The sequence below is a fragment of the Oncorhynchus tshawytscha genome, linkage group LG13 (genome assembly GCF_018296145.1).
Source record: "Oncorhynchus tshawytscha isolate Ot180627B linkage group LG13, Otsh_v2.0, whole genome shotgun sequence".
NCBI lineage: Eukaryota > Metazoa > Chordata > Actinopteri > Salmoniformes > Salmonidae > Oncorhynchus > Oncorhynchus tshawytscha.
In genome coordinates, this window is record NC_056441.1 from 41162868 (window position 1) to 41180488 (window position 17621).

The 17621-nt window shown below is 41.3% G+C and overlaps 1 protein-coding gene across 2 annotated transcripts in view; it reads left to right on the top strand.

The window, feature by feature from the left end:
• vps72a (vacuolar protein sorting 72 homolog a) overlaps positions 1-17365 on the top strand; it is a 30994-nt gene extending 13629 nt beyond the window's left edge. For both annotated transcript variants that reach the window (XM_024441900.2, XM_024441899.2), the window contains exons 4-6: positions 5442-5618; positions 6211-6355; positions 16702-17365. In XM_024441900.2, the coding sequence (XP_024297668.1) occupies positions 5442-5618; positions 6211-6355; positions 16702-17095 (716 nt within the window). In that variant the 3' untranslated portion in view covers positions 17096-17365. The remainder of the gene's footprint in view (positions 1-5441; positions 5619-6210; positions 6356-16701) is intronic.
• The last annotated feature ends 256 nt before the right edge of the window (positions 17366-17621 follow it).

Here is a 17621-nt window from a genome sequence, read left to right on the forward strand (position 1 = left end):
CCAGCTGTCCAACTACTCAGGAAGGAGACACGTTGTCTCCTAGAGATAAACGACTTTGTGAAAAGTGCAAATCAATCCTAGCACAACAGCAAAGGACCTTGTGAAGATTCTGGAGGAAACGGGTACAAAAGTATCTATATCCACAGTAAAACGAGTCCTATATCGACATAACCTGAAAAGCCGCTCAGCAAGGAAGAAGCCACTGTTCCAAAACCGTCATAAAAAAGCCAGACTATGGTTTGCAACTGCACATGGGGACAAAGATCATACTTTTTGGAGAAATGTCCTCTGGTCTGAATAGAACTGTTTGGTCATAATGACCATCGTTATGTTTGGAGGAAAAAGGAGGAGGCTTGCAAGCCGAAGAACACATCCCAACCATGAAGCACGTGTTGGATCATGTTGTGGGGGTGCTTTGCTGCAGGAGGGACTGGTGCACTTCACGAAATAGATGGCATGATGACGAAGGAAAATTGTGGCTATGTTGAAGCAAAATCTCAAGACTTCCATCAGGAAGTTAAAGCTTGGTTACAAATGGGTCTTCCAAATGGGTACAACCAAAATGGCCATAACCAAGTAAAGGTATTGGAGTGATCATCACAAAGCCCTGCCTTCAACCCTATATAAAATTTGTGGGCAGAACTGAGAAAGTGTGCGAGCATGGAGGCCTACAAACCTGACTCAGTTACACCAGCTGTCAGGAGGAATGGGCCACAATTCACCCAAAGTATTGTGGGAAGCTTGTGGAAGGCTACCTGACTGAAGCGTTTGAACCAAGTTAAACCATTTAAAGGCAATGCTACCAAATACTAATTGAGTGTATGTAAACTTCTGACCAACTGGAATGTGATGAAAGAAATAAAAGCTGAAATCAATCGCTCTACTATTATTCTGACATTTCACATTCTTAAAATAAAGTGGTGATCCTAATTTACCTAAAACAGAGAAATTTTACTCGGATTAAATGTCAGGAACTGTGAAACTGAGTTTAAATATATTTGGCTAAGTTGTACTTAAACTTATTACTTCAACTGTGTGTGTGTGTGTGTGTGTGTGTGTGTGTGTGTGTGTATATGAGTCGAGTTGTCACCAAAGCTTATAAGGTAACGTAATGAACTTGCATCCTCACTTCTACCCAACAACCACAATGTGCACCCCTGGGGGACCACGAACATAGGCGATCAACCACTAGACTACAACTAAAAGTTGTGGGGGGGGTGTTATTTTGGCTAGGGCCAGTTTGCGCTGTTCTGTGAAGGGAGTAGTACACAGCATTGTACGAGATCTTCAGTTTCTTGGCAATTTCTCACATTGAATAGCTTTCATTTCTCAGAACAAGAATAGACTGATGAGTTTCAGAAGAAAGTACTTTCTTTCGGGCCATTTTGAGCCTGTAATCAAAACCACAAATGCTGATGCTTTTGATACTCAACCAGCCCATAGGCCAGTTTTATTGCTTCTTTAATCAGAACAACAGTTTTCAGCTGTGCTAACATAATTGCAAAAAGGTTTTCTATTGATCAATTATTAGCTTTTTAAAATGATAAACTTGGATTAGCTAACACAATGTGCTAATTGGAACACAGGAGTGATGGTTGCTGATAATGGGCATCTATAGGCCTATGTAGATATTCCATTAAAAAATCAGCTGTTTCCAGCTACAATAGTCATTTACAACATTAACAATGTCTACACTGTATTTCTGATCCATTGTATGTTATTTTAATGGACAAAAAAATAGCTTTTCTTTCAAAAACAAGGACATTTCTAAGTGACCAACTTTTATATATACAGTGCCTTGCGAAAGTATTCGGCCCCCTTGAACTTTGCGACCTTTTGCCACATTTCAGGCTTCAAATATAAAGAAACTGTATTTTTTGTGAAGAATCAACAACAAGTGGGACACAATCATGAAGTGGAACGACATTTATTGGATATTTCAAACTTTTTAACAAATCAAAAACTGAAAAATTGGGCGTGCAAAATTATTCAGCCCCCTTAAGTTAATACTTTGTAGCGCCACCTTTTGCTGCGATTACAGCTGTAAGTCGCTTGGGGTATGTCTCTATCAGTGTTGCACATCGAGAGACTGACATTTTTTCCCATTCCTCCTTGCAAAACAGCTCGAGCTCAGTGAGGTTGGATGGAGAGCATTTGTGAACAGCAGTTTTCAGTTCTTTCCACAGATTCTCGATTGGATTCAGGTCTGGACTTTGACTTGGCCATTCTAACACCTGGATATGTTTATTTTTGAACCATTCCATTGTAGATTTTGCTTTATGTTTTGGATCATTGTCTTGTTGGAAGACAAATCTCTGTCCCAGTCTCAGGTCTTTTGCAGACTCTTCCAGAATGGTCCTGTATTTGGCTCCATCCATCTTCCCATCAATTTTAACCATCTTCCCTGTCCCTGCTGAAGAAAAGCAGGCCCAAACCATGATGCTGCCACCACCATGTTTGACAGTGGGAATGATGTGTTCAGTGTGATGAGCTGTGTTGCTTTTACGCCAAACATAACGTTTCGCATTGTTGCCAAAAAGTTCAATTTTGGTTTCATCTGACCAGAACACCTTCTTCCACATGTTTGGTGTGTCTCCGAGGTGGCTTGTGGCAAACTTTAAACGACACTTTTATGGATATCTTTAAGAAATGGCTTTCTTCTTGCCACTCTTCCATAAAGGCCAGATTTGTGCAATATACGACTGATTGTTGTCCTATGGACAGAGTCTCCCACCTCAGCTGTAGATCTCTGCAGTTCATCTAGAGTGATCATGGGCCTCTTGGCTGCATCTCTGATCAGTCTTCTCCTTGTATGAGCTGAAAGTTTAGAGGGACGGCCAGGTCTTGGTAGATTTGCAGTGGTCTGATACTCCTTCCATTTCAATATTATCGCTTGCACAGTGCTCCTTGGGATGTTTAAAGCTTGGGAAATCTTTTTGTATCCAAATCCGGCTTTAAACTTCTTCACAACAGTATCTCGGACCTGCCTGGTGTGTTCCTTGTTCTTCATGATGCTCTCTGCGCTTTTAACGGACCTCTGAGACTATCACAGTGCAGGTGCATTTATACGGAGACTTGATTACACACAGGTGGATTGTATTTATCATCATTAGTCATTTAGGTCAACATTGGATCATTCAGAGATCCTCACTGAACTTCTGGAGAGAGTTTGCTGCACTGAAAGTAAAGGGGCTGAATAATTTTGCACGCCCAATTTTTCAGTTTTATTTGTTAAAGTTTGAAATATCCAATAAATGTCGTTCCACTTCATGATTGTGTCCCACTTGTTGATTCTTCACAAAAAAATACAGTTTTATATCTTTATTTTTGAAGCCTGAAATGTGGCAAAAGGTCGCAAAGTTCAAGGGGGCCGAATACTTTCGCAAGGCACTGTATGTATGTATGTATGTATGTATGTATGTATGTATGTCTCAGTGCATTCGGAAAGTATTCCAACCCCTTGACTTTTTCCACATTCTATTACATTAACGCCCTATTATAAAATTGATTTAAATATTTTCCTCGTCAATCTACACACAATACACCATAATCACGAAGCAAAAACAGTTTTTTTTCCCCCTTAATTTTTGGTGGGTTAAAATAAAAATTCGGTCCCTTTGCTATGAGACTCAAAATTGAGCTCCGGTGCATCCTGTTTCCATTGATCATCCTTGAGATGTTTCTGTAACTTGGAGTCCACCTGTGGTAATTTCAATTGATTGGACATGATTTGGAAAGGCACACACCTGTCTACATAAGGTCCCACAGTTGACAGTGCATGTCAGAGCAAAAACCAACCCATGAGGTTGAAGGAATTGTCCGTAGAGCTCTGAGACAGAATTGTGTCACGGCACAGATCTGGAGAAGGGTACCAAAACATTTCTTCAGCATTGAAGGTCCCAAAGAACACAGTGGCCTCCATCATTCTTAAATGAAAGAAGTTTGGAACCGCCAACACTCTTCCTAGAGCCGCCCGTCCAAACTGAGCAATCATTGGAGAAAGGCCTTGGTCAGGGAGGTGAACAAGAACCCGATGGTCACTGACAGTTCTCCAGAGTTCCTCTGTGGAAATGGGGGAACCTTCCAGAAGGACAACCATCTCTGCAGCACTCCACCAATCAGGCCTTTATGGTAGAGTGGCCAGACGGATGCCACTCCTCAGTAAAAGGCACATTACAGCCCGCTTGGACTTTGCCAAAAGGCACATAAAGGATTCTGACCATGAGAACCAATATTCTCTGGTCTGATGAAACCACAATTCAACTTGTTGACCTGAATGCCAAGCGTCACGTCTGGAGGAAACCTGGCACCATCTCTATGGTGAAGCATGGTAGTGTTAGCCTCATGCTGTGGGGATGTTTTTCAGCAGCAGGGACTGGGAGACTAATCAGGATTGTGGGGAAAGATGAACGGAGCGAAGTACTGAAAGATTCTTAATGAATGCCTGCTCCAGAGCGCTCAGGATGACTGGGGTGACGGTTCACCTTCCAACAGAACAACAACCCTAAGCACACAGTCAAGACAACGCAGGAGTGGCTTCGGGACAAGCGTCAATGTCCTTGAGTGGCCCAGCCCGGACTTGAACCTGACCAAATATCTCTGGAGAGACCTGAAAATAGCTGTGCAGCGATGCTCCCAATCCAACCTGACAGAGCTTGAGAGGGTATGCAGAGAAGAATGGCAGGAACTCCCCAAATACAGATGTGCCAAACTTGTAGCGTCATACCCAAGAAGACTCGAGGCTGTAATCGCTGCCAAAGGTGTTTCAACAAAGTGCTAAGTAAACGGTTTGAATACTTATGTAAACGTTATATTTCTGTATTTTTTTAATTTTTATATACATTAGCAAAGATTTAAAAAAGATTTAAAAAACTTTTTAAAAATTGTATTACCATATGGCCCAACGCCTTACAAACAGTCCAGTCCAACTTGTATTAAAAGTTTCCCTTTCTGAAAAATGTGCCAACATTACATTTGTGAAAATAGTTTATGTAAGAACACATAGTATGAAAAGGTACAGGGCACACTCTGTTCAAATGACTCATAGAATGCAACATGACTTGGTGGAACTTGCAACTGGGTTATGGGGATCACATAATTCCATCCAGGAGGGAACTACCAGTTAATTATACACCTGAGCAACAGTCCAGGAAATCATTAACCTTGGTCTAATGCCCATTGAAACCCCATTTGACAACGTTAAAAGGGAGATACCCACCCACAAGGTTACACATGCTGTCACAGAAGGGATTAATGGCAAAGATGGGAGGTGGCCTCTACCTTTTTTATTTTTTATTTTTTTTTTTAACTCTGACTTAGCCAATAGTGTAAAGTCTAATGCAGACACGTTTTGGGGAATTGACGAGTTTAGTAATGTTAAATTGTATTTTGAGTGGAGGACCATCCCTGTAAGCCTTGTCACTAACTGGCAACTTCCCCAGCTCGGAAGTCTGTGCGCCAGTCGACCAGCGAGCATACGCGGAAGACCAACCTGCGACTGCAAGAAAGACAGGATGCCCCCCGACGGCGGAGGGGAGCCCACCACGACCGACCCCTGACCCAGGAAGAGTTGCTGGCTGAGGCCAAAATAACTGCTGAGGTCAACCTCCGATCCCTAGGTAAGACGAAAGGGGGAATCTAAATGGTCACGAGTTGACCTGTTAATTCCCAACAACGACGACATGGTTCAAGTTCAATTAAGTTTACTGATTCATAACATCACCGTCCACATAGGCACAGTGAAACGGTAACAAGAACCTTCAAAAATACGAGGGAGTGCACACCATAATTGCAGGTGTTTAAACTACCTGACTCATAATTACAGACATATAGTGGCACTTGAATATACAAGTTAACAGCTCATGTTACCTGAATGGATTGCAATGGGTTCCTATTAATCCCTATTACATGGGTTGATATTAATGAAGTTGGTGGGAAATAAACTGTCTAAATTCTATTTAGAATGGAGGTTTAAGGACAAAAGCAGGGAAGGAAAAATAGATGTCGCTCAGAATGAGGCGGGGCGGAGATTTGTCCATGAACAAAGCCGTTTTATGAGTCTCTTGCCCATCTAGAATAATTGACAGAAAAAATACCTAGCGCTAAAAGATATGACACATGGCAGTGCATACAGAACAATGTGAGAAAATATGTCCAGAGCTTGGCCAGGGTCGTGTTAATTGACCATTTCTGTATGTTCTTATTTTAAAGAGAACTACGAACGTCTTGAGGCTGACAAGAAAAAACAGGTCCATAAGAAGCGGCGATTTGAGGGCCCCACCATCCGCTACCACTCTGTCCTCATGCCCCTGGTGCCTCACTCCATCTTAAAAGAAGAAAATGTGGATGTGGAAGGGTAAGGAGACACATTTAGGTGGAAGAGTTTTGTTTTGCTGAAACAAATAGCTACATCTGCATTGAGTTTCAGAATTCTTTACAAGAATGTAGCAATGCTATTGGAAACAGATTGTTAAAAGCCTTCTAGTATCTGGATAAATGCAGGGCCGGCAGCAAAATGAATAAGTTGGACAGGCATTTGATATCCATAGATGGCACGTTTTTTTCAAGGGTGTTGTCCAAAAGACAGGCAGTCATTGTCATGTGGTTAATCATACAAATCAGAATAGAAAATTATACAAATCTGAAAATTCTAATTCGACTAAGGCAGAGCACCAGCCTCTGCCATATGGACACATTGATAGCCTACACTGTGATCCATTGGCGGCTAAAGAAATGAGCACATGGAACTCAGAGAAAGCCAATGCAGCAGTCTTCAAGTAAATAAAATGCATATGCCTAAAGCCGACAAATAAAAACACAACCTGATGAAAAATGTTCCAATACCAACATGTTTCAAGCAGACCACCATAGTCCCTGTGCCCAAGAATGCTAAGGTAACCTTCCTAAATGACTACCGGCCCGTGCACGTCTGTAGCCATGAAGTGCTTTGAAAGGCTGGTCATGGCTCACATCAACACCATCATCCCAGAAGGAACACCTACGTGAGAAAGTTGTTCATTGACTACAGCTCAGGTTTCAACACCATAGTGCCCTCAAAGCTCATCACTAAGCTAATAACCCTGGGACTAAACACTTCCCTTTGCAAATGGATCCAGGACCTCCTGACAGGCCTCCCCCAGGTGGTAAAAGGGTAGGTAACAACTTGTTGATCCTCAACACGGGGGCGTGTGCTCAGTCCCCTCCTGTACGCTCTGTTCACCCATGACTGCATGGCCAAGCACGATTCCAACACCATCATTAAGTTTGTCGACGACACAACATTGTTAGGTCTGATCACCGACAACGATGAGACAGCCTATAGGGAAGAGGTCCGAGACCTGGCCGTGTGGTGCCAGGTAAAATAGATGGTGTCATGAGGAAGGAAAACTATGTGGATATATTGAAGCAATAATGTTTATAATATAAAACACACAGAAATACAAGCCTTAGGTCATTAATATGGTTAAATCCGGAAACTATCATTTCGAATACAAAACGTTTATTCTTTCAGTGAAATACGGAATCGTTCCATATTTTATCGAACGGGTGGCAACCTTAAGTCTAGTGCTGTTAGATGTCAGAATTGTCAAATTCTGGCAAATTAATTACGGTCTTTGTTAGGAAGAAATGGTCTTCACACAGTTCGCAACGAGCCAGGCGGCCCCAACTGCTGCATATACCCTGACTCTGCTTGCACTGAACGCAAGAGAAGCGACACAATTTCCTTAGTTAATATTGCCTACAAACACTATCTTAACTAAATATGCAGATTTTAAAAAAATACTTGTGTATTGATTTTAAGAAAAGCATTGATGTTCATTGGTGCAACGATTGTGCTTTTTTCGCGAATGCACTTTGTTAAATCATCACCAGTTGGCGAAGTAGGCTGTGATTCGATGATAAATTAACAGGCACCGCATTGATTATATGCAACGCAGGAGCTAGGTACACTAGTAATATCAACCATGTGTAGTTAACTAGTGATTATGTTAAGATTGTTATTTTTTTTTATATGATAAGTTTAATGCTAGCTAGCACCTTACCTTTGGCTCCTTGCTGCACTCGGGTAACAGGTGGTCAGCCTGCCACGCAATCTCTTCATAGATTGTAATGTAATCGGCGTCCAAAAATGACTGATTTAAAACTTGAAATCGGCCCTAATTAATCAGCCATGCCGATTAATCGGTCGACCTCCTTGTTTCCACTGGATATATGGGATCATCAGATCTTTATACATTTCTCTTTTACATCGAGGCCGGGGGAGAGTTGGAACATTTTTCAAGTACTGCGACTAACCATTATTATTCTCAAAGGATATAAAAACAAAAAACCAGACTGGCTCAGTTTATTAGTGGTGGACTTTGAGTTAAGTCAGAGATCAGGCATCCCAAATGGGCACTTTTCTACATATGCACACAGCAGGCCAGGTAGGCCTACTTCTATGCGTACACAGGCACATGCGCTCCCTGCGCAGGATTAACGGTACATTTACTAGGCCTACTTGTGACATGATAAATATACAAACCGCAAACAATTCACACAATGAATGAGCAGGAATTTGCGGCAGACAGCTAAGCGCTTTCTGGAGAGCTGAGTGCACGTATTCTGGAGAAAGACGTGCCATATCTTCGCCACACACCCCTCCCCTTCTTGTTGCAACATTTTAAATTATACTCAAGACACATTATCTTCACACACATTTTTAGATGCTTTTCACTGACAGCTGCAACTCAATCAGCTAGGACTATTGCCACATGCTGCCCAAATTGAGGGCTTCCCAAATAGGCATAGACCTAAGCACTTGTGATTTTAAACAATCCACTGCTATTTTTTTTTTTCAAAACAATGATCCTCTTTGGCTAAGTCATGCTCCCTGGTGAAGGATTTTGAAGGATTTTATTTAGATGGGTAATTATATAGTTTTGGCAAAACATCAATTTACTTTAGTGGGAGCCAGCATCTGAACTGTGCAATCTATTTATTTCTAGACAGAGGGGTGCATGCGGTACCTGTAAAACAAATCAACTCAATTATTTGGTTGACATTACTTAATGGTGATTTGGCAAAAACATTTTTTTACCCCTTTTTCTCCCCAATTTGGTGGTATCCAATTGTTTTTAGTAAGCTACTATATTGTCTCATCGCTACAACTCCCGTACGGGCTCCGGAGAGACGAAGGTTGAAAGTCATGCGTCCTCTGATACACAACCCAACCAAGCCGCACTACTTCTTAACACAGCGCACAGCCAACCCTGAAGCCAGCCGCACCAATGTGTCGGAGGAAACACCGTTCACCTGGCAACCTTGGTTAGCGCGCACTGCGCCCAGCCCGCCACGGGAGTCGCTGGTGCGCGATGAAACAAGGATATCCCTACCGGCCAAACCCTCCCTAACCCGGACGACACTAGGCCAATTGTGCGTCGCCCCACGGACCTCCCGGTCGTGGCCGGTTACGACAGAGCCTGGGCACGAACCCAGGGTCTCTGGTGGCACAGCTGGCGCTGCAGTACATCGCCCTTAACCACTGCGCCACCCAGGAGGCCTTAGCAAAAACATTTAACCAGGCATTTGATAGGGCTGTTGCGGTGACCGTATTGCCGCCACACATGAGTCATGACTGCAGTGAAATTCTACGTGACCGCTGAGTCACGGTAATCTCTTATACACTCTAGACATGTTAGTAGTACCCAACTCACTATTGATCATCAGGTCACTAATGGCCTGGCACTCAGGGCTCTATTGTCCCTCTAACCACTCTGACATCAGTGCAAATGCAATCAAAAATCACCTCAAACACTTATCAAAATAGTATGTGCTTTTGAAACTCACCTCACTGTGATTTAATCAATTTGAAGAAATAAGTTTAACATCAGGTTGTGGAAAACATGGTTGTTGTGGATGTTTCAAAGCCTAACCCAACGACATGGACAGTGCTTTCTAAGGTGATGATTAATTGTGCACAATCTATGCACACGCATAGATATACAGTGCCTTGCGAAAGTATTCGGCCCCCTTGAACTTTGCGACCTTTTGCCACATTTCAGGCTTCAAACATAAAGATATAAAACTGTATTTTTTTGGTGAAGAATCAACAAGTGGGACACAATCATGAAGTGGAACGACATTTATTGGATATTTCAAACTTTTTTAACAAATCAAAAACTGAAAATTGGGCGTGCAAAATTATTCAGCCCCTTTACTTTCAGTGCATCAAACTCTCTCCAGAAGTTCAGTGAGGATCTCTGAATGATCCAATGTTGACCTAAATGACTAATGATGATGAATACAATCCACCTGTGTGTAATCAAGTCTCCGTATAAATGCACCTGCACTGTGATAGTCTCAGAGGTCCGTTAAAAGCGCAAAGAGCATCATGAAGAACAAGGAACACACCAGGCAGGTCCGAGATACTGTTGTGAAGAAGTTTAAAGCCGGATTTGGATACAAAAAGATTTCCCAAGCTTTAAACATCCCAAGGAGCACTGTGCAAGCGATAATATTGAAATGGAAGGAGTATCAGACCACTGCAAATCTACCAAGACCTGGCCGTCCCTCTAAACTTTCAGCTCATACAAGGAGAAGACTGATCAGAGATGCAGCCACGAGGCCCATGTTACTCTGGATGAACTGCAGAGATCTACAGCTGAGGTGGGAGACTCTGTCCATAGGACAACAAATACATATTGTATATCGTATATTGCACAAATCTGGCCTTTATGGAAGAGTGGCAAGAAGAAAGCCATTTCTTAAAGATATCCATAAAAGTGTCGTTTAAGGTTTGCCACAAGCCACCTGGGAGACACACCAAACATGTGGAAGAAGGTGCTCTGGTCAGATGAAACCAAAATTGAACTTTTTGGCAACAATGCAAAACGTTATGTTTGGCGTAAAAGCAACACAGCTCATCACCCTGAACACATCATCCCCACTGTCAAACATGGTGGTGGCAGCATCATGGTTTGGGCCTGCTTTTCTTCAGCAGGGACAGGGAAGATGGTTAAATTTGATGGGAAGATGGATGGAGCCAAATACAGGACCATTCTGGAAAACCTGATGGAGTCTGCAAAAGACCTGAGACTGGGACAGAGATTTGTCTTCCAACAAGACAATGATCCAAAACATAAAGCAAAATCTACAATGGAATGGTTCAAAAATAAACATATCCAGGTGTTAGAATGGCCAAGTCAAAGTCCAGACCTGAATCCAATCGAGAATCTGTGGAAAGAACTGAAAACTGCTGTTCACAAATGCTCTCCATCCAACCTCACTGAGCTCGAGCTGTTTTGCAAGGAGGAATGGGAAAAAATGTCAGTCTCTCGATGTGCAACACTGATAGAGACATACCCCAAGCGACTTACAGCTGTAATCGCAGCAAAAGGTGGCGCTACAAAGTATTAACTTAAGGGGGCCGAATACTTTCGCAAGGCACTGTATATATAGACATAGACCTATATAAAAAAAATATTGTGCCATTAGACAATACAGATCTAAGATATCTTTGGTACATAATTGGTCTAGTCTAAATTAAACACATTCGAAGTTAGCCTACAATTATATGAATTTGGTTTTGAATAGCCTAGTAATTGGGCTTTTTTAATATTTTCATAATAGGCTGACACATTACCTTTAGCTAAAGGTAATATCACCACTGTGCATTTCCATCTTCTCCTTTTCATTCCTTTCTCCAGTGTGCAGAGAGAGGGGCTGTTTGGGCTGAGATCCCGCTAACGGGATCGTTATGACAACAGCCAGGGAAAGTGCATGGCGCCAAATTCAAAACAACAGAAATCCCATAATTAAAATTCCTCAAACATACAAGTATTTTACACCATTTTAAAGATTCACTTCTTCTTAATCCCACCACAGTGTCCGATTTCAAAAAGCCTTTAGAGCGAAAGCAAACCAAACGATTGTTTAGTCAGAGCCAAGTCACAGAAAAACATTTTTTTTCCAGCCAAAGAGAGGAATCACAAAAAGCAGAAATATATAGATCAAATTAATCACTAACCTTTGATCTTCATCAGATGACACTCATAGGACTTCATGTTACACAATACATGTATGTTCGATAACGTTCATATTTATATAAAAAAATCTTTACATTGGCGCATTACGTTCAGTAGTTCCAAAACATCCGGTGATTTTGCAGAGAGCCACATCAGTTTACAGAAATACTCATAATAAACATTGATAAAAGATACAACTATTATGCACGGAATTATAGATACACTTCTCCTTAACTTGTTATGGCTGCAATCCCGATATCGGGATAAGTGTCATCAACAACCGCTGAATAGCATAGCGCTACATACAATAAATATTTATATTCACGAAATCACAAGTGCAATATAGGAAAACACAGCTCAGCCTTTTGTTAATCCACCTGTCGTGTCAGATTTTGAAATTATGCTTTACAGCGAAAGCAATCCAAGCGTTTAAGTTTATCGATCACACAATAAAACATTAAGTACACTTAGCATCAGGTAGCTTGGTCACAAATCAGAAAAACAATCAAATTAATCTTTTACCTTTGATCTTCGGATGTTTTCACTCACGAGACTCCCAGTTACACAACAAATGTTCCTTTTGTTTTTAGATCCAAAATACCTCCGTTTGTTTGTCGCGTTATGTTCAGAAATCCACAGGAAAGGGCGGTCACGACAACGCATCCAAATTCCAAATAGTTTCCATAATGTCCACAGAAACATGTGAAACATTTTTATAATCAATCCTCAGGTTGTTTTTAAAATATACAATTGATAATATATGAACCGCAAATGTCTTTCACAGTAGGAGAGGGGAAAACAATGGCTGTCCATATTCTGTTGCGCGAGCAAAACTCATGTGACCACTTGAAGCGATGTTATCGTTCTGGCTCATTTTTCAAAATAAAAGCCTGAAACTATGTCTGAAGACTGTTGGCACCTTGAGGAAGCGATAGGAAAAGGAATCTGGTTCATATCCCTTTAAATGGAGCAAAGGGAGGCTATGGAACATGGAGTTTTCAAAATAGAAATCCCTTCCGGTTTTGATTTTCCTCAGGGTTTCACCTGCAATATCAGTTCTGTTATACTCAGACAATATTTTGACAGTTTTGGAAACTTTCGAGTTTTCGATCCAATACTAATAATAATATGCATATATTAGCAACTGAGACTGAGGAGCTGGCCGTTTACAATTGGCACCTTTTCATCCAAGCTACTCAATACTGCCCCTGCAGCCATAAAAAGTTAATGCAACCGCTGTGTCAGATTTTTAAAAAAACTTTGCGGAAAAAGCACCTTGCTATAATTTGAGTACGGCGCTCAGAGACAAAAATAACCCAAACAGATATCCGCCATGTTGTGTAGTCAACAGAAGTCAGAAATAGCATTATAAATATTCACTTACCTTTGATCTTGATCAGAATGCACTCCCAGGAATCCCAGTCCCACAATAAATGTTTGTTTTGTTCGATAATGTCCATAATTTATGTCCAAATACCTCCTTTTTGTTTGCGCGTTCAGCCCAGTAATCCAAATTCATGACGCGTGATCACTAGGAGCAGACAAAGTCAAAAAGTTCCGTTACAGTCCGTAGAAACATGTGAAACGATGTATAGACTCAATCTTTAGGATGTTTTTAACATAAATCTACAATAATGTTCCAACCGGAGAATTCCTTTGTCTTCAGAAATACAATGGAACTCAAGCTAACTCTCATGTGAATGTGCGTCACCAGCTCGTGGCTCTCTGGCAGACCTCTGACTCATTCCCCTCTCATTCACCCCCACTTCACAGTAGAAGCATCAAACAAGGTTCTGAAGACCGTTGACATCTAGTGGAAGCCTTAGGAAATGCTATTTAACCCCATAGACGCTGTGTATTCGATAGGCCAAGAGTTGAAAAACTACAGAACTCAGATTTCCCACTTCCTGGTTGGATTTTTTTTTTCAGGTTTTTGCCTGCCATATGAGTTCTATTATACTCACAGACATCATTCAAACATTTTATGAACTTCAGATTGTTTTCTATCCAAACCTACTAATATGCATATATTAGCAACTGGGCCTGAGTTGCAGACAGTTTACTCTGGGCACCTTATTCATCCAAGCTACTCAATACTGCCCCCAGCCCAAAGAAGTTAATGGAATATGTTTCCTTGTGAAAACATCTTACTATCGATGTTCCCGAACAGCTTTCACTTGGTTTCCCAAATCAAGCACTTGGTAGCGTTAGGAAAAGGGTTGGAGAGCCCATGGCATACAGAGTTTGGGCGGAATATCACTTGTTGCACCGAGAAATAACCAAAGTAGCGAGTGAAACGAACCAGCAGGAAAGTGGCCTCCATTCGCTATTCGAGTGCATACAGATTACATGCATGTTTTTCTCTTTCCCCTCTTCCTGCCCATTTGATAATGGGCCATTCTAAATCGAAACTAATTGTATTTATTAGTAAAGACTAGATGAAATTGAGTCTGGTCTGATGGGTGAAAATATGATCACTTGATGAAAGAACAGCTTGCAGCCTGGGGAAGGAACAGAACGCAAGCTTTTTTTTGCAACTTTCTCAAATGATCAATAGCCTATAGTCGCATCATGCAGCCCATATCTTTTGATTTCTAAGGCGTCTATGATTTGTATCATTCTCAACTAAAGTTGCCAAATAACTATAAATCTAGCATATAGGACCTGTTTCAAATTATCACCTTTACGCTCAACATAGCCACTTCAAATGGGCCTTCTCGCGCCAGAATGGGAAAAATATCCTCAATTTTATTCAGCAAAATTTAATTATATTCTTCTTATTGTAAAATCATATAATATTAAATAATTGCACAGGACTTATTATCTTGTCAGCTTGAAGAACAAGCCTACAGCCTATGGCATGGCAGATAACATACTGTAGGCCAACTATTCTGTTCTTCTGAAATGCATATCATGTTTCTTTAGACCTTCCTGAAATTAATACTGAATTTATTTGTGATGGTGTATTTTCAATTGATTTATTAGATATTGACTTGTATACGGCTTGTATGCATAGATGTGTTTTATGTTCAGTAACGGTCAATTACCCTGAGACCGGCAGTCTTTTACATGACTAACCGTCTGACCAAATTTTATGACTGCCACAGCACTAACTGCATACCTTATTTCCATTTGATTTTGGAACACCATATTTAGTATGAAAAGCAACGTTGCTATCTTAAATCAAATAAACACTGGGGCGGCAGGAGGGGTAGCCTAGTGCATTGGACTTGTAACCGAAAGGTTGCAAGGTCGAATCCCAGAGCAGACAAGGTAAAAATCTGTCGTTCTGCCCCTGAACAAGGCAGTTAACCCACTGTTCCTAGGCCGTCATTGAAAATAAGAATTGGTTCTTAACTGACTTGCCTAGTTAACTTCTCTAGGGTAGGGGGCAGCATTTGGAATTTTGGATGAAAAGAGTGCCCAAATTAAACCGCCTTCTCCTCAGGCCCAGAAGATAGGATATGCATATAACTGGTAGATTTGGATAGAAAACACTCGAGTTTCCAAAGCTGTTAAGATAGTGTCTGTGAGTATAACAGAACTGATTTGGCAGGCGAAAACCTGAAATTCATTCAGGAAGTACGTTTTTATTGGGGGGTTTGTTGTAGTTCTCTATTCAATGCCATTACAGTATCCATTGACTTAGGACTCAAATTGCAGTTCCTATGCCTTCCACTAGATGTCAACAATCTTTAGAAATTGTTTCAGGCTTGTATTCTGAAAAATGAGGGAGTAAGAGCAGTCTGAACGAGTGAACCCTGCTGTGTCACAGAGCTTTTTCATGCGCGTGACCGAGAGTGCCTTTCTGGTTTACCTTTTATATTGACGACGTTATTGTCCGGTTGAAATATTATCGATTATTTAGGCTAAAAACAACCTGAGGATTGTTTATGAACATCGTTTGAAATGTTTCTACGAACTTTACGGATACTATTTGGATTTTTTTGTCTGCCTGTTGTGACTGCGTTTGAGCCTGTGGATTACTGAAGAAAATGCGCGAACAAAACTGAGGTTTTTGGATATAAAGAGACTTTATCGAATAAAAGGAACATTTATTGAATAAATCTCTTAGTGCAGCCATATGAGATCATCAAAGGTAAGTGATTAATTTGATCTCTATTTCTGACTTGTGTAACTCTTCTACTTGGCTGGTTACTGTTTGTAATGATTTGTCTGCTGGGCTATGTTCTCAAATAATTGTAAGGTATGCTTTCGCCGTAAAGCATTTTTTAAATCTGACACCGTGGTTGGATTCACAAGAAGTTATTCTTTAAACCTATGTAAAATAGTTGCATCTTTTCTGAATTATTATGAGTGTTTCTGTATTTGAATTTGGTGCTCTGCAATCTCCCTGGATGTTGGCCCTAGAGGTTAAATAAATCATATTTTTTTAAACACACAGACAGGATGCAGCAGCCGTCTTGCTGAAATCAAGTACTATTTGAATGTGAAATTAATATTGGATACATTTTCTGTATAGTTTTTGTCTTTGTTATTTAAGCCCAAGTAGCCACTGTAGCCTAGGCTACTTGGCAATGACCACAGTGTGGACCTGGAGTAGAGTACAGCATTGTTTACAATAAAGCTATTATTGCCCTTTGTCGGTAGTCTGTTTTATTACATATTTAACCTTTATTTAGCCAGGGAGTTTATGTACCACTAACTAAAGTGTTTGTATTTGTTTTTTTTAAAGGTTAGACCAGGACACACCGCTGCTCGTTGCTCCTGTGGCACCAAGTCCAATGCCTTCCCAGCAACCCTTGGGAGGTCTTTGCTCCCGCACTTACATCACCTTTAGCGACGAGGAGGCCTTTGAGGCTGCCTTCCCCCAGGCTGTGCGGACTGGCTCCCAGCCCCCCACCCAGGAAGTCTGTCCTGTCACCCACAAGGCTGCATTATACAGAGACCCAGTTACAGACATCCCCTATGCCAACACACGAGCCTTTCGCATTATTCGCGAAGCCTACCGCAAATATGTGGCAGCTCATGGATTCCCCAACTCTGCTGGGGGTTTCTCTGTGGTTGATGCCTCAGGTTCCAGGAGTGCACGCCAGAAAATGGTCAAGCAGAGCACAGTTGCAAGGTAGAGGCTTATATTCTCTCAAGTCTGTCCTCCTTTTATTTAGAGCCCCTCATCTGTTCAAAGATTTAAATCTACAGTCTGGGATTCATCTTTCAGTGAAATGGCAGCCCCAGTACTTGTTTTGGTGTACAGCTGAAGCATAGGGCTATGGAAATTCTTGTTTGTAAACATTGGAGTAATAGAATTTACATTTAGGATAGAATGGGGCTTTCCAGCCCTGTTCCTGGAGAGCTACTGTCCTGTAGGTATGTCAATAAAATTTTCAATAAATTTCCTTTGACATCCTGGGCCCTTTTTTGCCTGGAACTAAGTAGGCGCAAGTGTCAAACTTAAGTTGGTTTGCAATTTTGTCATGTAAAAACAGGCGCACTGGCGTTTTTACAGACCTAACACCAGGTTTGGCAATTTACCTGTGGGACCAGTGGCAATATTTAAGACTCACAAAAAGCAGGTGTTAACGGTAACGCAGTTGATAATGGATGGATTGTGAGAAGCACAGCCGATCCAGTCATGACGCACAGTGCTCATGG